General features: G+C 55.8%; 1 protein-coding gene across 1 annotated transcript in view; it reads right to left on the bottom strand.

Annotated features, from left to right (window-relative positions):
- The window catches only part of LOC147600347 (axonemal central pair apparatus protein HYDIN-like), a 45,486-nt gene extending 23,992 nt beyond the window's left edge, over window positions 1-21,494 (bottom strand). The window contains exons 1-18 of the mRNA XM_086751237.1: window positions 21,422-21,494; window positions 18,307-18,370; window positions 17,867-18,125; window positions 15,811-15,954; window positions 14,511-14,654; window positions 13,362-13,675; window positions 11,605-11,752; window positions 10,692-10,901; window positions 9,671-9,808; window positions 7,823-8,000; window positions 7,500-7,630; window positions 6,308-6,441; window positions 5,690-5,826; window positions 4,707-4,834; window positions 4,407-4,598; window positions 3,871-4,020; window positions 2,970-3,209; window positions 2,523-2,691 (exon numbers count right to left, since the gene is read on the bottom strand). Of these exons, the coding sequence (XP_086607363.1) occupies window positions 2,523-2,691; window positions 2,970-3,209; window positions 3,871-4,020; window positions 4,407-4,598; window positions 4,707-4,834; window positions 5,690-5,826; window positions 6,308-6,441; window positions 7,500-7,630; window positions 7,823-8,000; window positions 9,671-9,808; window positions 10,692-10,901; window positions 11,605-11,752; window positions 13,362-13,675; window positions 14,511-14,654; window positions 15,811-15,954; window positions 17,867-18,125; window positions 18,307-18,370; window positions 21,422-21,494 (2,953 nt within the window). The remainder of the gene's footprint in view (window positions 1-2,522; window positions 2,692-2,969; window positions 3,210-3,870; window positions 4,021-4,406; window positions 4,599-4,706; window positions 4,835-5,689; window positions 5,827-6,307; window positions 6,442-7,499; window positions 7,631-7,822; window positions 8,001-9,670; window positions 9,809-10,691; window positions 10,902-11,604; window positions 11,753-13,361; window positions 13,676-14,510; window positions 14,655-15,810; window positions 15,955-17,866; window positions 18,126-18,306; window positions 18,371-21,421) is intronic.
- Window positions 21,495-22,501: the final 1,007 nt, after the last annotated feature.

Raw genomic sequence — 22,501 nt, 5'->3', positions numbered from 1 at the left:
TGGCAGCCCTGATGCACAGCTCCTGGGCACACAGCCCTGCTGAGCTGCTCCTCTTCGAGATGGCTTCCTCCACCACGGCATCGATGGACAAGCAGGCAGCGCCATAGTATTTGGACAGCGCGACCGCTGCCGTGGTCTTGCCTTGAGAGAGAGGAAGACTGCTTGGTGACACTTGCACATGAGGCATTGTCAGGGACAGGCTCTGGAAATGCCCCAAAAAGTATTTCACATTTTCAAGGGCAGGGGGAAAGCACGTGCCCCTTAAGGAGAGACCATGAGGGAGGCAGCCTGAGCATGGTTAGAAATGTGGATCATCTCCACCTCATCTTCAGCTGAGGACTTTGTCCCTTGTGGTGACCTCAACCCTGGGCCAGAACACTGCTTCCAGCCCTGTCCCACCACCACTCAGACTATTATTCGCTAGCCTGTGTTGCTCGCTGCTGTCTCAGGCAACCTCTGGGCACACTTTGAGGGTCAGTGTGGGCTAGGGACTGCTCCCACGAGGCAACATGGACCCGAGGCAATGTGGTCCCACAAAGCAACAGGAACATGGCCACACTGCTTGCAGGAATGAGAGCCCAGCTCCTAGCAGGGACACAAGATGAGCCACACCACCTGCATCAGCTAGGCGAAGGCCTGAGGCTGCTTCATGTACCAGCAGAGCTGTGGCTCACCTTGCTTCACTTCACTTGGTCAACCAAGCACCGTGGTCCACCAGGAGATATATGTCTCTCCTGCTGCCCCCCATCCTGGCAGCCACGGCCTGCCGCTCACGTACCTGTCAGGGGTGCCCCATGGACGATGACGACGATCCCTCTCCGGTTTCGGGCTGCGCGCCCTTCTGCAGAGAGATCGATGCCAAGGTGGCGGGCAATGGCCTTAGTGACAGGGCTGTTGTCCAGTTCTCCCGCTGCCTCCTTGCTGCTGGCGGTGCTTTGCTGATGCTCTCCTGTGCAGAAGCAGGTAGAAAAGTCGGTCTCCTGCCTACCTGTCATCCTGATCATCCTCCCATCCCCTCAGGTCCTGGGAGAGGAGACTGCTGAAACCAGCGTCACACCCAAGATCTCACCATGCCCTTCCTTTAGACTTGTGCAGATCAGGGTCTGCCCTAGATGCTGGTGAAGGTGCCTCTTCAGGGTACAGGAAATGGGGTGGCAGAATGGGGTGGCAGAAAGAGAACAAAGCAAGCAGCCAGCAATGCCTGAAAGGCCTGGGCCAAATCTTTCATGAACTGTCGTCATGGGAGATTGGTCTCAGGTCCTGCTGAGTAAGGGGACACAGGCAGAACCAGGCATCTTACTCAGTCCCAAGGCAGATCGCAAGCTGAGGATCAAGCCATTATCCAAAAGCCGGATGCTTGAGGAATATTACTAGCAGGACATCTGGCCGGGCTCTGAATTCACCAGAACAGCATTTACAACGAGTTCCCACCTTTGACCTCAGGAGGTCACCAAAAGACAACTCAGCTTGCAATGCCACGTAGGACAGCGAGCGCCCTGCCCTGCCCTGCCTAGCAAAGGGAACAGCATCATCCTGATCCCAGCAGCTCCTGGGGGCAAACATGCTCATGTGGCAAAGCTGGGGAAAACCTCCCTGGCCTCTCCCTTGTCCCTGCCCCAGACTCCTCCCGGGATCCTGCAGACTTCCCAGAGAAGAGCGCATTCCGGGCCTACAGGAGTGAAGGTGGCCCCAGGCTGCAGGGAAGTGATGGAGCTGACACTCAAGTCCTCCACTGAGACCCCTTTGCCACAATGGACATAAACCAGGTGACGAGCTTAGGGTTGTTATCTGTCCCGCATCTTTTCTCAACGCCTTCCTCCTCCTCTTCTCCACATTCAGCTTTAGAGTCCACCTTGTTGGACTGGCTTTCACCAAAAATGAAGGAGGGAACGACTGAGCTGTGGGATGAGATGGTGTGAATGATCCCAGCAGAGTGCTTCCCTCCTTGAGCTGACAGAGACCGGACACTTTCAAAGTTTGCTCAGCAGGAAGGACACAGGGAGGGAAGAAGAGAGTGAACATGCTCAGGCATCTGCTCTTTGCCATTTGACACTTTGCGCAGCCACACGCAAAAGACACAAAATTGCCCAAGGAGGGAGACTCCCAAGGCACAGGGAAGTCTGTCCAGGCTCTGGCTGCCCTCAGGGGAATTTTGAGCTTGTGCTTTTGTTGCTGGGAAGAAACAAATCGGACATAGCCAGTGGTATTAGACCTGGTCCGACTGTCTGAAGAACTCATCCCATCCTACTCTTTGTGGATGAGGGACACAAGGGGACATCCTGACTACTGCCCCAGTCCACGGCAGGCAGATACGAGCTTGCTTTGGCTGCACTCAGGGCTGGCAGAGGATGCGTGTTACAAGCCACAGATTTCCACCTGGAAATTCCTCCACCAAGCTAGGGAATGGGAAGCTGCTAAAAGCATGGGCTTTCCATGGACAACGAGGTCATGGGGAGCTCAGGGTGTGTGGGCTGAGCTCCCTGCTGTGGCCACACTCAGGAGAGCCAATGCCAATCCCTCACCGTTGTCCTGGCCTGCTGCTTCCCCAGTCCTGGACTGTGCCTGCTCCTCTTCCAGCCTCTTCTGGTCCTCATAGTACTCCAGCACCTCTGGGGGCAGCTTCTCACCCGGGGCACGTGGTGGCAGCAACAAGGTGTTGTGGCGATCGTAATCCTTCAGCGTCCGCAGGATCTGTGTGCATAGGGAAAAAAAAACGTAGGTGGGATGTGATTCTTGACCTTCATCACACGAATAGACTCCCCAGCCAACCCATCTTCTCCCTCATTCCTTCCTCCCAACGGCACGGACTATCCAAGCCCCTACACACCTGCCAGCAGAGGTGGCCAACCCTGAAATGCCACCAGGCTTTGCCCTGGGGACTGCCTCCACCTCCCTGGCACGAGCCTGGGAAGGCTGGAGCGCTAGGAAGCGACGGGAGTGTGCGCATGGGACCAGACCTTCCCTCTCACCTGCTCCTCAGCAAGGTACTGCTGGTCGAACTCCAGGGAGTAAAACTCGATGGGGAAATCGCACGGGTTCTTCACCACCACTGTCCCCTCTGCCCCGCGGCTGCACGGCAGCGATGGTCCCAGCTCCAGCACCGAGGGGCTGAACTCCAGCTGTGGCTGCAGCCCATGCCCCGACATCTGCAGCTCGAGCTGCTGGCTGCTCTGGCAAATGTTAATCTTCACCTTGCTTCTGTAGGATTTCTGCAAAGAGAGAAGCACAGAAAGCTCCTCCATGAAGCCCCAGGTGACAGGGCCTCCCATTCAAGCCTTCCCCAAGGTCAGACTGCCTGGGAACATGCAGACAGGCTGGGCCAGGGCCATGGGGACTGCTGGCAGCACAGCACTGCAGGTGACTGTCCTGCCGTGCCCAGGAGGGTGTCTGGCGGCTGTTTTGTCTGCTGGTACCAGCAGCGGGATTAGCCTCGATGGGCCCTTCCAGCGTTATCCCCTGTGAGCACGCCACGTGCTCTGCACCAGGGCAATGCAGCCTGCAAATACGTCCTGGCAAGGGGGAAGATGATGGGAAAGAGGCAGAGTTCCCCATCATGCACCCACAGGTAGCCACACTGCAGTGCCCTGATGCTCGCTGTGCAAGCTCCCCATGGGGATTTCAAAGCCCCTCTCAGAAGGCTGTGCTGCAAGGGAAACCGAGGCACAGTGGGTACGGGGCTTGCAGAAAGCTCCATGTGGAGGTAGACCTCATCTCCTCCTCCCCACGCTGGGCTCTCGTTACCACACTGCCCTGACAGACCTCCTGGGGGTGAGTGAGCAGGATGAGTCCTGGTGTGCAGGGGAACCGCATATTTGTTTATCAGATGGACCTAAATTGGTCTATCAGGTGTTTCTGCCTCGCCAATCTCACCTCTTCCACAGGTGAAAACCTGACTTGCACGTGGCATCGCTGTCCTGGAGCGAGGACTCCAGCTGGGGGCAGCACCTCGAAGACACAGGGCTTGGCCTTCAACTCCTGGAGCAGCTTCCGATGCATGCGCACCGACAAACGTTTGTCCACCTGAGCACAGAAACCAATCGTGTGAGGTCTCCTTGGTCTGTGAGGACAGAGTCTCGGTTCCTGCAGTGCTCTGAGATACTGTCATGGTGCTGCGAGCACCCACGTCCAAACCAGCCACAGCCACCACTGGCCTAGAACTGGAGGGAAAATGTGCAGGCAGGGTGCGCAGATGCACTGTCAGAAGAGGAGCAATGGGTGAAGCTGGCAAAGAAGTGAAGCATCAGCTAGTGAACAGGTGCAGGCAAACCAGATTTGCTCTGTACCTCTAAAGCTTCCTCAGGTGGGCTGTAGCCCAAGGGCTCAGGCAGCCACAGGCGCAGAAAGGGCAAGAGGGGCAAAGAAAGCCCAACCACGACGTTACGCGTTCCACGGAGTCTGTGCTTTACCTTCTTAACAGGCTCACTCCTGGTGGTGAACCATTTGCAGGGGACCTGGAGTGGATTGTGGAGCTGGATGGTTTCTTCCTGGCACTGTCCGCACTGGACAGTGGAGAACTCCACTGTATCCTTGGAGAGGCAGAGGGACGGCACAGCAACGTTGGCACGGAGACGGACGTGAAATGTGGGGCCCCCTGTTAGCTAGTGAAGGACAGAGCATCCCGCTGAAAGCCCAGGTGACATCTGCTGCTGTCCCAAGCTGCCACCTGCCCTGAAAGGTGGTGAGGGAGGTGAGGAAGCATGCGGTACCTTGATGGGCAGGAGCACGTCCACCTCTCCCAGCGGCAGCTTGGCACTTTGTGGGTCGAAGCGCACCTCAAAAGTCTCTGTCTCCCAGCAGGGCAGACGTTTCACACGGGCAGGCTCCACACTGAAACCTTGAACAGATGAAAATAAAGCAGCTGAGAGGCACAACCCACATCAATGTGTCACAAGCGTGTTAAGGCCATACGAGTGTCCTGGCTGCTGGCTCTCTGAAGGACCCCTTGGCTTCTCCGGAGAAGCCTGCCACTCTTTCTCCCTTCTCACCACACACGGACAAAGGGTTTTCACAGCCAGAATCCAAGGTCCACACGGTAAAAAGGAAATCTATCATTTCAGGACCTCCAGCAATTTCTTCTTCAGGCATCCCACGGAAGGATGCACAGACCTCTCCAAAGGGGAATTTCCAACTAAGATCCCTCCATGCCATGGTGCTCCCTGGAAAACAACTTAGAGGAGACACCTGACCACCCCTCAGACACAGCGAGTCACCGTTGGATGGCAGTGCAGCCTTACCTCAAAGGCCTGCTTCAGAAGCCTGTTTCCATACAACACAGGACCTCACAGGCCACGTTCTCAATAAAGGCTGAACACAAGCCTTTATCTTTATGAACTCTAAGCAAAGCACTTCCAAACCCCAAAGAGTCCGTCTGCTTGTAACACAAGCCCAGAGTGCACAAAGAAACTCAGATGACACTCCTGGCAGTCAAGAGCAGAGGTTGCTGAGAGGGGACCACGCTGATCAGCCCATCTAGCCCCCAGGGAAGTGTTAGGGCAGTCACAGGCAGGCCAGGTCTCTGGGTCCTGCTGGCCAGGAGAAGTCAGGCTCCAAAGCAGCAGGTAGAGAGGGTCGCAAGGAGGAAGAACTAGACAAAGAAGCACTCAAAAAACTCCCCATGGCCAGCAGCTGAAGCTACTTTGTCAGACAAGGCTCCTTCAAGCCCACGAGAAGTCTCTCCAGCACTGGTTACCTGTGTCACGCAGGACCTGTCCATCGACGTGGAAGGACACAGGGAAGTGGCTAGTGTTGGTGATCTTCACGCTGTGCGTGTGGATGTCACCAGGAATGACGGAGCCAAGGTCCAGGATGTACTCGGGCAGCTGAGCCCTGAAAGGACGAGTAAGGACAGTTCTTAAACCACAGCCTGGCTACGTTTCCAAGTGGGTGGACGATGCAAAAAATGTGGGTATTTCTGTGTCCACTGCTGTAGAAACTCAGCTCTAGTCAGTGAATCCCAAGGCCTGACTATCTGGTAGTAAGACTTTGGCAAGTCCCAGGGAGTGTAGGTTCTAGGCTTCCTCAACTAGCAAAGGGACCTTAAAATAAAGTTACTTTAAAATGGATACTGGTCACCGCTCGTGTGCTATGAAAAGCCACTGCAGACAAGTTCACTGGACCTCCACTGGTCTCCGTGGAACTGCTGAGCCAGGGGTACAGCCCAAGCCTGAACTTGCTTCAGGACCCTGAAATAGGATTTGCCCCCACCGCTCTGCAACCAGATCTGTCCCCAAAACAGCAGCAGCAGGGCTGCGCCTCTGGCTGTTACCCTCGGGGTGCCTGGAGATAGGCTATGGGAGTCCCCACTGACTTGAGAAGGCTCTGACGAGCACGCTGGTCAAAGGCTGTCTCCTCCGGGGGATGGGAGGCAAGAGCTTTCTGCTGTGCCAGGGCGTGTTCCTCTACCAGCATCTGCTCCATCTGCATCTGCAGCCGAGTGTCCAACTGATGACAAGGAAAGACAGTGGCTGGTTAGCAAAGGTCCTTCCCAAGGCACAACCCTGTCTCTGAAACAGGATCCCAGCCTGCTCTTGTGGAGAGGGGTGATGGGGTCCTCCTGGCTCACTGCTCAGTGTCTGTGACACCTCCTGCTCTCTTAGCCAGGACCTTATCTCTAGGGAAATGAACTCCAGCGCCTTCGCCTGCCCGTCACTGTTACAAAAGCTGATCTCGTCAGAGAGGCAGACGGACAAGCCAGGAACCTTCCAGTGCTCCGAGTGCCTGCGCCCAGCCGGTGCCAAAGCAGCTTGGACAAAAGCTCTCTTGAAAAGGGAACCTTTTGTTGGGCCCGTGCCACTTGGAGCTGAGCACCGACAGCACAACCCCAGGGCACAAGTCAGGCTGCTGCGATTAACTCTGTAAACCTGGCAGGGCTTGGGTTCAGAGAATCCTAGAATCCTGGAATGGTTTGGGTTGGAAAGGAACTTCAGAAATCATCCAGTCCAACCCCCTGCAGCGAGCAGGGACATCTCCAACCAGATCAGCTTGCTCAGAGCCCTGTCCAGCCTGACCTTGAACGTCTCCAGGGATGGGGCATCCACCACCTCTCTGGGCAACCTGGGCCACTGCTTCAACACTCTCATCATAAAAAAAATTCTCCTTATTCCTGGTGTGAATCTGGCCTCTTGTAGTTAAAAACAATGACCCCTTGTCCTGTCATGCTGCAGGCCCTGTTAAACAGATTGTCCCCATTGTTGTGAGCCACAGACACCCCAGCCATGACCTGCAGCGCCAGCACAAAGAACCATCAATTCGATGCCTTGAGCAGGGTCTTCAGGATCCCTCCCTGGGGCAGTCAGGAAGCTGGTGCATCTATGGGAGGGACAATGCCCCGAGGTGGGCAGCCCATGGGCAATGCTGAGTTGATGCATGACCATGGGCAGGTGTGGGCAGGGAGGTCCCAAGTGCCAGCAGGACCCCAGGAAGCCTGCTGTGGGGTGCAAGGGGCCCAAAGGACACAGGGGGAGCACCCTGTGCCAAAGAGGGAAGCAGTTGTTCCTCACCAGACTCTGCGAGTTGTCCATGGGTGGCTCCGCTGCCGCAGCCTCCCTCAGAACAACTGCTTCGTCCCTCTGGCTGTCTTTTTCCACCTTTTCTTTCGCCTCTTTGAGCAGCTTCTCATATTTTTCATTTCCTGAAGGAAGAGAACATCCACAAATACAAGTGTGGGCACAGCGCCATTCCCATTCAAGCTGGGAAGCCCCATTCCCCTAACGCTGGCCTCTCCCAGAAACACATTCCTCAAGCAAGATGCCCTAGGGACATATAACATGGGGGAAAAAAAAAACCCCAGGGCCTTCCTGGGGAGCAGACGGGCAGTGCTTACCTTTGACGTTCCTGGGCAGGTCCAAGCAGATCCTGGGAAAGCTCCCCTCTCCTTTCAGGGAAATTTCTTCTGGCTCCAGGTGAGCCACTCGGATCTGGAAAGTCCTGCAGAAGCCTCCAGGCACTCCCGGCAGGTAATAGACTTTGAGAACTTTCCGCGTGCCAGGTCCAACGTAACCCTGCAGAGCGCGGGAGAAGAGGGAGGGAATGCACCAAAGAGGCTTTGGTGGAGGGATGGCTCAGACGATAGACATGCTGCCAAGAGAAGGCATGTTCTCCAGGCTCAGAAAGGGTCAGACAACATGGCCTTCTTCTGTCCCAAAGCTCACATCTCCTGCACCAGGATGCACTGTGTCCTTCAGAGGGCTCCTAAGGCTGCATTCCCACAGCACTGCCTGCCCTTTGCTCAGCGTGAGCACAGCTCTTCTGCTCACGAGGTGTGCCCTCTGCCAGCCAGAGCCAAGCTGAGGGAAGAAAGGCTCTTTTGCCAGCCGCTACGCAAGATGAGGGAAGTGCCCGCACTCTCAGACGGGCCGGCAGCTCCTGTCCCAGCACGTCAGTGGTGCCCAGGCTGGTGTTGAGCGCCGACGTATTCACAGATCCCAACCAAACGTCTCCTGCCTGTGTGGTTGCACCCAGGGTGCTCGAGTCTCTCCAGACTCACAGTGATCTGCAAACGTACATCTCTGGAGAAGCAGGAGCCCAGTGCAGGAGGAGATCCAGGGAAGAAGGTGCTGCCAGGAAGGCCACCTCCTCTCTGGGCTTCCAGAAGGGCTGTCGGAGTCCCGGGCTGGGCTGACGCCAGCCAGGTCAGGAGCAACTACAAGCAGACAGCACCACTGCTCGAGGTGACAGGACATGGTCTCAGCTTTTGCAGCTCGCCCTCTACACACTGGGCTGGACCCTCAGCTCCCGGCTCCCCTCCACGCTGCAGGGAGAAGCTGCTGAGCGGGACACATCCTGCCACTTGGTCTCCTGTGCCCTTACTGCAGCACACAACACAGCTGCAGCGAAAGCCAGCCCTGCCAAGCTGCCCGGGCCCATGAAGCAACTACAGCAACCACTGCCCGGGCCCAAGCAGAGCTGTGCTTTCGGGAGCTCGCGGGAAGGGGGCATCAGCGTCTCAGCCCTTTTCGGAGACAGGCATGAGGAAATGTGAAAGCCATTTGGCTTCCTCTTCCCATTGCACAAAGGGACATAGATAGGAACACTGCTTCAGCTCAAAGACACCCACGCAGAACGGAGAAGCTGGGATGGTGGGGTGCTGCAAACTCCTCTCCTTGCTATTCCACAGCCCCGCTCCTCCCTGGCCCCCCTCACTGCCCCACAAAGCTGCTGCAGAGCAGCAAAGCTGGAGCAGTGAGGGACCAGTACAGGGGCTGTCACCATTTCTGGCAAAGGACCTTCACGCCCAAACAAGAAAGTATTTCAGTCTCCCCTGCTTAGTGCTGGCAGGGGGCAGGCAGGGTTTGTGCAGGCTCGCACCAGGAATAAGTCCTGTCCAATCACACAACCGGGGGAAGGCGACCCTCAGCAGAGTCTGCGCCATCCGGCTCCAGCGCCAGCATGAGCAGAGAGCTCAGCAGCTGGGGGCCAGAGAGCTCCCCAAGCACTCGTGCCTCCCGCCGGTGGGTGCTGTGTGACAGCAGGGCCACCCGCCAGCAGCGGCCGTTAAGGAACTCTCTCAGGCCCGCACCTGCTTGACCCTCTCTGCCCCCCAGCAGCAATTGCTTACAGCCCTGTCTCTCCTGGCTGCTTCTGTGGGTCTTGTCTTTTTTCCCTTTTTTCCCTCTCACCCTCTCCTGGGCAGCCTGAGACAGGCCCAGGGTTCATCGCTTGTGCTACTCACCGTGCTGGGCACAACCAGGGGCACGCCGGGCAGCGGGCTGTCTGCAGTGGCCGTGCTGGGGCTTAGCACCGCGTAGGTGATTCCCACCTTGCCGCTGTTCTGCAGGGTGAGCTCTGCTTCCGCGACTTTGTGAAACGGCTGAAGAGAGGGCAGAGGAGCGGGAAGTTACACACACCAGTCTGCTGCTGGGAGTCTCCTGCTGCTTGCATTGGGATGAGAGCAAATGAACACAACGCAAGAGAGAAGCAGGGACTGCAGAGAAGATACGGGCACTTGACTCTCCCAGGTCAGGCTGGGGAGCCCACAGCCACAGGGTAGCTCTTAGCCCTGCACAGGAACAGAGAGTGATGGCGGCATGCAGAGGGGCAATACCAACCATAGACAGATCAGTAATCAAGAAACCAAAGAGGATGCCAGCCCTCTGCACTTCAAGGTGTCATCTAACAGCTGGCTGAAAGAAAGGAGGAGGCACCAAGACATTTCAGAAGAACAGGCACCCGCACGCAAGTATTTGCAGAGCTTGCAGTGACAGCGACAAAGGGAGATGGACGTGCAACATGTACAGGGCCAACAGCTGGAAATATCTGGGGGGTTTTGAGCTGAAAAGAAGCAAAGCAGGGATCATTGTGGGACATTCTCTCCAGCTACAGTGACGGGAAGCCCAAGTTCACTTCCTCCCTGGTTTACTGTGTTGGTTAATCAAGAGCATGGAAAGAGAGCATCTCCTTGGACCTCAGGCTTTAGGAGCGGATCAGTGGATGGATGTCTTGGGGCATGTCCCCCTGGAGATCACCTCTGGGATCCTGCCTGCCCCAGGAGGCAGCATGAGTGACCTTGAAGAGGAGGAACTGCCAATTTTGGGGGAGCAGGGGTGGAGATGGCCATCAAAACCCAGCCTGGATGCAGGACGTATCACTCAAAAAGTAGCTGGGAAGGGGAGAGAGCCCTGGACCTAGGTGGGCAGCAACCCGCCGGTGGTGGTTTCGTGACAAGGACCTCTGCCAAGAGAAGTGCACGGTACCTGCAGCCCGTAGTCAATCTCCATGACGTCTAGGTGGTAGCTGATGAGCGAAGCCTCCCCACTCAACGCCATCTTGTAGGTCGGGCCTCCCTCCACCCTGCACAGCGCCATGGTGCTGGCAACAATGTTGGCGTGGCCAAAGAAAGTGAAGGTGACTCGCTGGCTCTCGCCTGGCTGCAGCACACCGTGCAGCGGCAGGATGTCGAAAACCTGGAAGCGAGGGAGGAGAGATCAAGATGTCGAGCACTGAAATGGGTGCAGAAGGGGAGCCGTGGCTTGGAGAAAAGGACAGACATGGCTGGAGGGACCTCTCCCTCAAACACAGGCAAAATCATCCTCATCTCAGCCTGCATCCATTCCACTTTCCAGCACAGTAACCACGGGAAAATTTTTCTCCCTTGCTCACTCATTAAGGCATTCATTAATACACTACACTGAAGTACTTTGGAGGTCTCCTGGCAGCAACAAATTCTCTCTGCTGCCTTTAGAAACAGGTTTTACTGCCTTTAGAGAAACACAAAGACTTGGAGGTGAGAGCCCTAGGAGCCCCTAGGAAGACTCCAGCCCAGCTCCTCTGACTCCTGATGCTTTGCACTCTCTCTCTGATTTGCATGCTGCTCTCTCTCAAGACGCTACAGCAAAATCTACTGCAGAAATTTCCTGCTGACCACTCGATTAGAGACAAGATGGATAATGCCCTCCATGGGTGCAGCAGAGGTAATGCCCTCCATCAATCCTATGACACGTCCCGCACAGCCTCTCCAGTGACCAGTCGCTGCAGCAGTGTTGTGGGATGTGCTTGGAGGGGTGCAAAGCTGCTCTGTGAGCAGCATCGAGAGCCACCCGTGGGAGCGGGAGCTGCGTAACTGCTTGCCACACTGGAAATGCAGGAGAGAGACACATTCCTACTTACATCCTCTGCTCTCAAGGCGAGGGGCTCTGCCTCCCCCAGCTGCCTCAGTTCCTTCATCCTCACCGGGCTCTGAGTCTTGATCCTCGCCACGCTGCCCGGGGATGACGCGCCTCGCTGCTGGAATAGCGCTGGTGCGGGCAGCTGGTAACTGGTTGCAAGGAGAAGTGGAAGAGGACAGAGGTGAACGCCTTGTGGGGAGGTAAGAAGCGCAGCAAGAAAAGACACATGAACTGTGCAAAAAGGTGACACTGAGACACAAAGGGGCAGATCTGGACAGCGATGAGCTACAACAGACCCCCCAGTGCCCTCCTGAAAGCACCCACCCCTGCAGACCGTGCCTTCCACACCCAGAGGGCCTAAGTGAGAGAATCTGCAGCTCTACTGGATATTTCTCCTGAAATTTCCCTTGACAATTACCCACAGCTGTAGGTCCGTCCAAACAAGCAGCAGTGCTGGTAGCGTTCTCTAAGTGCGATCAGGCCGGAGCAGGGATGGAGCCTGCTTGTACTTAAACTAGCCTAGTCTAATTCAGCAGGAGATGGCAGAGGCCTCCAAGCAGAGCTTACAGCCCTGCTCCTCCTTCCCTGCCCACCTCCCTCCACCTGCTCTTGCAGACTTCCCTCTGCCTTTTAGGGTCTGTTCTTGAAGGCGCCCTGCATCAAGAAGGGCCACACTGAAGACTTGTTGTTACTTGGTAAGGCTCAGCTGTGAACGGGCTACCCCAGTTCCCAGGACTTCTCCCCCAAGCCCTGCTCGGAGCAACAGCTCATTTCCAGTTCCAACAGCTCATCTCCTCCGGGCCAGATCCCAGTTCCCTCAACAAAACTGTTTCGTGGTGATCTCTTGTATTTGGAATAGCAGCACTTCCATGTCCAATGGTAAACTTGGCTTTGTTTCCTACAGCGTTACAGCAACATCGTTTGCTGCTGTAATTAAAACTGTCCAGACCAGACGTTTGCCCTGTGCAGAGAGGCCACAGCGGGAGGAACTGCTAGCAATGTGTTGAGAGATGGGCTCCAGCGCAACTGGAAGACTGGTCCTGGGCTTGGAACCCACAGGCCAGCGCTGGACAGCCCTGCTCGCCAGGGATGCTCAGACAAGTCCTCCCGCCAACATCTACAGCTGTACCCGAAGCCACAGCAGAACCTGCCGTTTGCTGTGAAACACTCAAGAGCTGGTTCGTGAAGGTGACGTGCACGTTAACAGATGGAAACTCACTTCACCAAGGTGCTGTTTGCCTCAGGCCACCAAGCTCTGAGAAAGCAGCTTTCCACGCCAGCTTTCCTTCCCAGGGGAACCAGTACAGAGGCTACAGCCAAACAGCAGCAAGAGGCTGGGACAGCAGCACAGCGTGCTGGTGGCAGTGCCGTTGTAGCTTCTTAGTACGAGACGACAACAAACAGAGTTGGCAGGGAAGGAAAAGAGGCCACATGATACATCTGCTTGTCCAAGTGCCTAAGCATGGCTTTGTAGCTCCAGAAATAAAGCAGGATTCTAGCTTACGGCTCGGCAAAACGTGCTGGTAGTATCCTACAGCCCCAGCTTGGCTGGAGAACATTGTCTCCTTCCCAGCATCAAACTGGTGAAGATCACCTGTTTGCTGAGCATCTCCCCTGACCACAGCTGGCAGGTGTTATTTCCACAAGGCAAAGTGGAATGCAATTTGTCAGGTCCCAGGCAAACAGCCTTGGTCTTTGCCAAGGACAGGCAGGACATCAGGAAGAAGAGCTTCAAGGAGAGGGCAGAGGTGCACATACCTCCTCCGGCTCACGTGGCTGTTTGGCAGGAGCATCCAGTGGTACCGGACAGGAAGCGGGCTGCAGTTGGTCATCTCGACGTAACGCTCCTGTTCGGTGTCATTCAAGATGCCGCCAAAGTCCAGGGCTGTGGTCTGGATGCGGAGACTGGGAAAGTAGACCTCTCCCCTAACGGGGACCAGCTCCACATGCGGGTGCTCTAGAAACTGTATCTTCAGAGTCTTCTCTGCTACCCGGCTATTCAAATCCTTTTCATAAGCAGGGTTAAAGCCGATGAAGAGATGAAGCTCCTCCCCTACCTCCAGCTTCATGGGCTGCAAGGAGATGAAAAGCATTCACCACCAGCTGATGAAGTCCCAAGGTCTGAGGGCATAAAACGTGTCAATGCTCAAAGTGTGACCCCTACGTGGGCTTCAGGTCATGCTTCATTTTCTGGACAGTGTGCACCTGACCGCAAGCACCACAGCAGTCTTCTCTGAGACTGCCTCAGGCTCACATCTCTGTGCTCTGCATCGATAGCAATACAAGGGGGAAAGAAATATTGTTCTACTGTACTCGGAACCCACCAAAGCTGTATGCTGAGTACATCACCAAAGCAGCACTCTGGCAAGCCAGGGCCTTTTCCCCTGACTCTAGAAAAACTCCTTTATCCTCACACTCAACACAAACACAACAGCACTGCGTCCTCACCCTTGCCGGGGCTAGTCACCAGCACGGCACAGAAGTGGTGGCCGTGCCTACAACAACACGTGTTTAGCAGGGTCCACGTCCCACACCTTCCACTAACAGCAGGGCAGGCACCAGGCTGAAGGCAGAGCTGCCCTCCAAGAGAGCAAGCAGCTCCAGAAGTGGTCTGAGGATGGCGGCTGGAGAGCTGGGACGGCTTCCAAGAGACGCCTTTACTACCCGGCTTGCCCAGACCTAGTTGCCTGCTGCCTTCTCTCCATGTCTTAGAGCCAGGTGTGTTTCCCCAATTCAGATGATATTCTGTTTCCTTCAGCAGCTCGTTTCAAATCTGATTTAGTTCAGGCCAGTCTACTGCTGACTCTAAAGTATCAACTTCTCTACTGGAGGGCCTCCCACCAGAAACGCGCCACCACACTCCTCCCTCTCCAACACCCACCAGCAGGAAGGTCCACGGCTGCTCACCTGGACATCTGCAGGGAGGGGCTGCCGGTGCGCATCGCAGATGAAGAAGGGTTGCTCTAAGGCCAGGACAAGGCTGACTGGCAGGGAGGAGTCGTTTTTTAAAGAAAGAGACTTGTACTGAAGGCAAAGGACATCACTGGGTTGCTACAGAAACAGAAGACAAGGGGAAAAAATCAAGTTCAAGTGGCCATGGACCTCCTTCCCTTTCTGACGCATTGCAACTTTTTCAACCCCAGACATGCATACATCTCTATTTACGATTTTCATTAGTTTGTATCCTTCCAAAAGTTTTTCCTCTAAGACTATCAGATGCTCTCCATGTTCAGAAACTGCAGCATCCCGTGTGGGGACAGCGGAGGGAATAGGATTTACCCTGTAGTGGAGAGCCTGCAGTAGCCTGAGGTTAGTTTGGAACATTTACACGCACACACAGTCAGCGAGAAACCTCAGCTGCCCGGTAGCAACCTGTCTCCTGAGGCCCCTGCTACAGGGGGCATTGTTCTGGGTTTCCTGCATGGTTTATAGAAACCAGACAGTGTCTGGGAAACTAGTGCTGTGCGTGCTGATATCAAACAGCTGCAGTGCCATAGCCCTCCATAAATTGGAGCGCGTGGCGTCAAGCACACCACAGGCAGACATCAGGGAGAGCTGAAAAGCTTCTAATTAAATCTGGACTGCCAGCTCACAGGATTTTGTGCTTCTCAGGATGCCTGGGAACCAGAGGAGACATCTGAAAACACAGAAACTAAACACTGAAATATCTTATCTTTGTCAGACACCTCATGGGAGAGGGAAAGTTCACGCAGGAGTTGGGATCCAGAGACTAAAGGGCACCTGCTTTGGGTTGTTCTCAGCGCTGCAGCTGAAGTCGTTTGCAGGTCCTTTGAAGAAGGTGAGTGTTGGGGAAATGCGAAGAGCTAGCATCCATACCAACGTCAGAGAAGGCAAAGAGAGACAAGAGATGACAGGTTTTGCTCATCACCCTGAGGAGCTGACAGCAATCTCAGTTTTCCTCTGCTTCCCTACAGGACTGCTGTTCAGACTTCACCGTGCCTTGGAGGATCCTCAAGAACCTCCCTCCACACTGACTGCAGAACCTTGTGTCTCTCTGGATGTGGCCATGATCCCCTTCAGCGCAGCAGCTGTCATCTCAGTTTTACTTGGCTGAAGTTAAAAAGAAGTCCCGTCTCTGACTTGGAGAAGCTCTTTCATTTCCTCCTTGAGCACAAGCACACGCACCCCACAGGCTTTCAGGCCTCGGCCACGCTATTAAATGCCAGGATGCAGTCCCGAGACTTACCTTCTCCACCCGGAAAGTGATTGCCCTGGAGGACATTTGCAGGACGGGAGCAATGAACTCGCACGTGACGTCCATGTGCATTATCTGCCTCTTCCTTCCCTCCCTTCCCACGATGGCGTGACACAGCAGCCGCTCCTTCACCACCTGTGTGCAAGAGTCGCAGGTCACCCGGCGGGTGCTAGCACGGCATCCAGAACACACCCTGCATTTACCATCACCCAGCCACGGACCGTACTGCTGCCATGAAGTGACAGCCACTGGTCTCCTCAAGAGCCCCCTTTTCTTTTGATGCTGCTTCCTATTTATTCTGCACGCCAGTGTCCATAATGCTACACCCCAACGTCCACAAAAGGCACCTGTGAGTCACCTGCTGCCTACAGCCGTAATAATCCCTGCCACAAAGGATTATTGCTTTGATGTGCCCCCTTGCTAAGCACAATACGTACGGAGAGCTGTTGGAGCTGATTAAAAATATAGAACCATATGAAGGGAAGGAGGTGCTGGAAGGGCCAACGCCAGCAGACCCTGCCTTGGAAGCTTAGTGGAAAGGATCCATGGAAAAACCCAAGGAGCCAGCCTGCTTTCAGGTCAAGAGGGGATCACTCGTGTACTCTGCCCTCCTAAAGCACCCCAGGAAAGAGAGGTCCTGCCCTTCACAAGAAAAGCCTCTGCTTAAGCCAGATGCTCTTACATTCAAGACTTTTTCCTCATTTCCCATGGTTTCACTTCTCCAATTCCTCCTTTCATTTCTCACTCTTCCCTCTTGTACAACACCACAACCCAACTCCTCCTCTGAGCCTACAGCCTTCCAAATCATCTGTGTCGCACGGGCAAGGCAGGGAGTTGGGCTTCTGACCAGCCTGAGGAGTATTAAGTTCTCAAGACCCAAGGAAGGTGGAAAGCCCACTCCCAGAGTCTTGGCTTTGACTGCAGGAGCCACAAAGCCACAGCTGTGCCCACAGATGCCCTTTCAGCTTTCCAGGCAAGACACCCTCACCAGTGCCCTGAGCACTTTATTTCCTTTCTGGTACCTTTGTCTCCTCTTCAGCTAAACCTGTGGGCTCAGAGCTGCACTGGGACAGTCTCATCACAGTCAGCGAGGGGAGTAATCAAGTCTTCTTCAAGCTACCACTGAGGCAACGCTTTCAAACAACCTTCAAACCACTCATACCAGCAGGAGCTTAATGCAGATTTAGTTCCCATTCGCTTAAACATCTGTGCCCAGGAATGCTGCAGGCAGGGAATGCGCAGCAGGGTTAGCCGGCAGCTTCTCTGCAGAGCTGGATTTCCCCTGGAAAGAAGGGGCCTGGGAGGAGAACAGCCAGCAATCCTGCTGACATTTCCCTCTCTGAGCTGCCATCCAAGGGTGCCGCAAGACCTGGCTGCCCTTGGGACAGCGGGGCTGGCTGCGAGACTGGGGCAGGCAGTTATGGAAACACTGACAAAAGTCAAGCTGTCAAATACAGTGATCCCTGGGAACAGTTTCCCACGTGGGGACCGTCACTGTGATCACCAGAGCTGGCACAATGTGCTTGTTTTTCTCCTCCAGGACTTAGAGCTAGAGCAGCCCTCTGTCCATCTTTGTCTACAGAGGAAAAAAATGTCGTTCCCAGACACTCCCTCCCTTCACCGGTGTTTTGTTTTATTCGCTGCTTCCCCCAGAAGCTTTGCATTTTTTTTTTGCATTTTTCTTTACTTTCTGCCTGTGCTCCTAGTCAAAGTGTAGCATCTTTTCTCTGCCTTTCCCTTCCACCTCAGTACGTGACACCTCGTAACCTGCCGTTTGCCCCTGAGCTACTAATGCTTCCTTCTGCCCATCTTTTGCTAGCAGCAAGGTGGGTTTATGGTAGCTACAGAAACATGAAAAAGCCTTAGCAACTGATGGTGGCCAGCAAGGAAAGCAACTGGTACCGCCATAGTGGCAGCTTGCTTGTGCCACTACAACAGTTCCTTGAAAGCACTTGCTCATTTTCTCAGGGAAATGTCAAGGGGCTGCAGAAGAAGTCCCAGCGCAGGTGATCTGATGGGAAAGGCTCAGCCCTCGGGGCAACCTCACCTGGGGAGTGCTGGAGAAGCCTTCCAGCACCATCTCCATGCTCTGGCCTGGCATCAGCTCCATCCTCAGAGGATGGAGCTTAAACACAGGGCAGGCAGGCTTGCGGCTCTGCAAGGAAGCTTTGCCCTTGGTGTTTGGGATGGCAGGCAGACGGTCACACCGGTGAGATGGGGCAAAACCTTCCATTGTCCCACAGAGATGATGAGTGTGTCCTCCTTTCTTCATTGTCTTGAAAGAGTAACAGCAGCACGGAACCAAGCTAGAAGAGAAGCAGAGATGGAAAATGTCATGGGAGCTGCCATTTCCAAGGAGTCCCTCAGCCTCAGCACCCCCACGGCCTTAGCGCACTGCACACTGCGCAATAAAGCCACCTCCAAAAAGGCTGACCCAGCTCAGAGCTTCAGCAAAAGCCAGACCTTGGCTGCCCCTAAGTTCATCACCATCCACTAGCTGGTCTGTTTGCCTCACGGAAGGAAAGCTGCGTGAAGAACATCATCTCAGTTGCTGTGGACAGAGCAACACCAGCCTTTGGCGCTTGAGACCCAGAGCATTTTTCCAAGGTGCTTCCTGCAGGTCTCGCTGCTTCGGATGCCGAGCTGGCCTGTCCTGGCTGCAAGTGGATGGCGGAACAGCTTGGCTGCCGTTTCACCTTCCCCTTGGGAGCTGCTGCCTCAGCTGGCTTCCTCTGAAGATGCTATTTGGGAGCTGCAGGGTTTGCAGCCTCATCTGCCCACCTGGATGCTGGGCTGGCCCCCGTGGTGGGGTCCCTGCCCTGGCACCAATGTTATCCACATCGGCCCCCCATCCCTTAGGGAACAGCCAACCGCCACTGCCCCACACCTACCGCCCTTTGCCTCAACAGTGCAGCTGCTTTGAGCTTTAGGAAGACGCACTGTGAGAACACAGGATCAACAGACGTTTCCCCGAGATTAACGCTGCAGTGACATTGTAAGATAAATAACTACAGCTAGACAGAAAGCAAAATGAATATGCAATGGAAATGGATTCCTTCGTGTACAAGAAACACTCACTGTGTCTTTTAATAGATTCACCTCAATAACCCGGTTTTGCCCACCCAAGGGATGCCCATCCTCAGGAGAAGGTTATTTCCCCCTCCAGTCTCTCTTCTGGAGCGCGCGCCAAGGGAAGCTACTTTATCGCTGCTGGCTCCCCAACAAGGGTGGCCAGGTTTGCACAAAGGCTCAAGGGCAGAGGAAGCCAGGACTGCTCAAATCCCACCGCAGCAGCCATGTGGCTGGGCGATACTGCTGAGAGCATGAAGAACAGCTCTGCAAAACCGGTTGATCAAAAGCACCAAAGTCTTCTTTCCCAAGAGTTAGGTAGCGCTTCTCAACAGCCCCTGAAGGACTGAAGCACTCACTTCTGTTTCTGGAAGACGACAACCAAAGCAAAACCTGTCAGCAGAGCTCTGCCTGCTCCCCCAGAGAGACCACAGCCACTGAGCCTCCTGAAACCACCCAAACATCAGCACCAGATGCAGTTTTGTCTCAAAGGCCAGGGATCCACACAACCCCAGGAAGGCAGACAAGAGAAGTGGCCTCAGCAACCACGTAGGATCCCACCAACCCTCTTCTCTTGTCTCTGCATCCCGTGCGGAGCCCATCACTAGCCTCAGAGGCACCCACTGCTCTGCCATCAGCCAAGAGCTACCCAGCCAACACCTTCATACCCAGCTGGCAGCTGGCAGGTTTTCATTGACATTAATGTACAACTTCTCCTGGGATTCATGCTGACACAGGGGAGCTCGCTTGAAAAGGAGACCTGATGGCTCTGCTCCGGAGGTGAATCTGCAAGGCTGCTAACTGGCAAAGCTCATTTATCAAAGCTTGCCAACGAGCCGCGCAGGACGTTGCACCCGACAAACTCTTACAGAGGAATGGTGCTAGGCTGTCTGGATGGAGCCAGGCGTTGCATTCCCCAGGGGGACCCAGCGCAGACCACCATGCCCTGCCAGGCCAACGGCCCACTCCACAGCAGCACGATTTCCCTTTTGTTATCACCTTTTATTCCAGTTCCTCTGTGCTTTCTCCCTGCGGCACTGTCACCCTGCAATTCAGTGCAAAAGCTCCAGCACAGCTGAGAGAATGACCAGGAGCCTGGTGTTAAACCTTCCTGCTCGCTCTTTAAACAAACGCCGACTCTCAGCTGACACTGAGGTGGACCAAGCTCCCTTCCAAGAGGCTGCTGGAGATCCACAGCTCCACATGCTGTCATGTACAGCTATGGCTCCTGCCTTAAGGCCTTACACTACGACTGTCTCTTCTCCCAGCATTTCCCTCTGCTCTCCTGCCTTCCCAACTTGCACCAGCTCTGCCTTTTTATTCACTCTTGGCCGGGCATCTGGCCCACATTTCATTTTGGGTCACAATGCATCAGAGCTCCCACGCAGCTGGCGACTTTGGAAGGGAAGAGCAGAACCCAAAGGACTATGAGTGGATCCCCAGGGCTGCAGCCAGCAGCCAGATGCGCGGTCAGAGCTGACTGTGCATGGCTGAATCCAGAGCAGCAGGTGAGCGAAGCCGTACCACTCCTGAGGGGCTCCTGTCAAGAGCCCATTCCAAGTTCCTGGAAATCACAGGAAGACTCCTGTGGGGATCAGATTGTCTGAGAAATCTGCACCCTCCTGGAGCAGTCCAGCCTTGCTGTTTTCCCTAGGTGTACGCAGGAACCGCTCCCCAGAAAATCACCCATGGGTTTAAAACGCAAGGGGAGTCGCGGTGAGTCAGCTTTGCAGTCCCTTCCAGCTGGGCCAGCTGTTGCACTTCTCATCATAAGCCTTCACCGCATTTTATAGACAGAGCAAGCACAAATAATCTCACCCCTCATTGACAGGCTGAGCCAGAACATGCAAAAGGCCACGTGCAAGATGAGGAGGGCAACAGCAGCAGCCGCGAGGCAGGCAGCCTCTGTCCCCTCCACATTTAACCCACAGCCTGGATGCAGTCACAAGGGCATCCCTTGGGAAGAAAGGAAGAAGTTTTGGCAGTTTGTCTTTTGGGGAGCAAAGCTTGCTCCCTGTCCAGCTCTGCGGGGGAAGAAGGGGCTCCAGCTCCCAGGCCCTGACACGGAAAGCGCTGCCGCCCCCAGGTGCCTCTCAGGCAGCAGCAGAGCCCCCACTCTGCTCCACAGGCCACCTCACCCCTCAAATCCTCCCCCAGAAAAGCAGCTTGGTCGCAGGGGAAGGGATCCCACAGGAGGGGAGCACAACCTGCTCCCAGGAGAGCTTTGTCAGGCCCGAGGTGGCCCTGGCCCAGGCGCAGCCCTGCCTCTCTCCCCCCTCTCACACAAGGGGTGCCCCCACACCGCTGCGTGGGACAGGGGGTGTCAGCCCTCCGCGAGCTCCCCCACAGCCCTGGGTCTCTGCCCAGCCGCGCTCCCCAGCCCCTCCTCCCGACCCTCAGCAGCCTGGGCTCAGCGGCACCGACGGCTGCCCTCCCTCTTTCAGAGGGGACAAGACGCAGCCACGTCAGCACGGGGGTGCTCACCAGCATCCCTCACCTTTCCCACGCCGCGGGGACACCGAGGCACACTCACCCGCTTGATCCCAGCTCTCAGCCGGACTGTTGCCCTCGTTCCCGTAGCAACAAGGGCATCCCAACACCGCCATGGCGACAGCAGGGACAGAGAGGGGAGGAGGCGGCTTCGGAACACCATGGCGGACACGGAGGCAGAGGGGACGGGGACGCTCAGCGCCCACCCACTCCCGCAGGAGCAGCGCACGCCATCAGCAGGGATCTCTGACCCGCTCCTTGCTGCCCCAGCGCCACAGAAACCAGCCGCTCTTCCCTCCTTTGCTGGGGCACGCACACCAGGGCGCCTGGCTAGCAGGGCCTCATCTCACAGCAGCAACAGCAGCTCAGGGAAAGCACACAATGGCCACTGCAGGCATCTCTGACATTGCCGCCAGCACAGCCTCCCCGCTCCAGCGCAGCCACATCCCTCGGGGTGTTACCCTGAAACACAGCAGCGGCCAGAGGAACTCATGGCAGCACCCAAAGGCTTCCTCCCAGCTCTGTCACCTGTGCCAGGGCTCAGACCAAGCCAGCTAGCCTGCAGGACTGACCGTGAGCAGAGCCACACACCACCTGCAAACACCCACTCTGGCCCAATATGCCAAAAGCCAAGTCCCACACAGCCCACAGAGGTGCCAGCGCTGCCCTCAGAAGGGGCCAGCTGCTCTTCTCTCCGGCACGCTTGGTGATAACTTGGACCCTGCTTCAGCCCGCTGCCCTGCTCTGCTGGCACCTCGCACCTCCCAGCCTGCCCGTGGCAGGGCTCTGGGCACAGGCTGACACCCACGCGCACAGCCCAGCACAGCCGGCCCTGTCGCTCTCACGAAGCACCCCGAGAAGCACAGCCTGACACACACAGCTCTCCACTCTCTCCTGAACCCAGGCTCCCCCTGACTCCCTCACCCAGGAGCTCCACACGGCCTCCGCGCTCCATCGCTCTGCGCACCGGGGCTCCCTTCAAACGGATGCGTTTCACCCGAGTGCCCCTGCCCAGGGCTCTTGGGCAGGCTCTGGCACGGGGCTCAAGGGAGGTCAGTGCCTGCTGACTGTGGCTCAGATCCCTCATCTTCATCTCACGGCCAGAGATGCTTCTGCAGCTAAG

This window comes from Chlamydotis macqueenii, chromosome 6 (genome assembly GCF_036417535.1).
Source record: "Chlamydotis macqueenii isolate bChlMac1 chromosome 6, bChlMac1.mat, whole genome shotgun sequence".
In the NCBI taxonomy this organism is placed as follows: Eukaryota; Metazoa; Chordata; class Aves; order Otidiformes; family Otididae; genus Chlamydotis; species Chlamydotis macqueenii.
The sequence above is the reverse complement of the archived record's forward strand: the minus strand, read 5'-3'. Positions and strand labels throughout refer to the sequence as shown.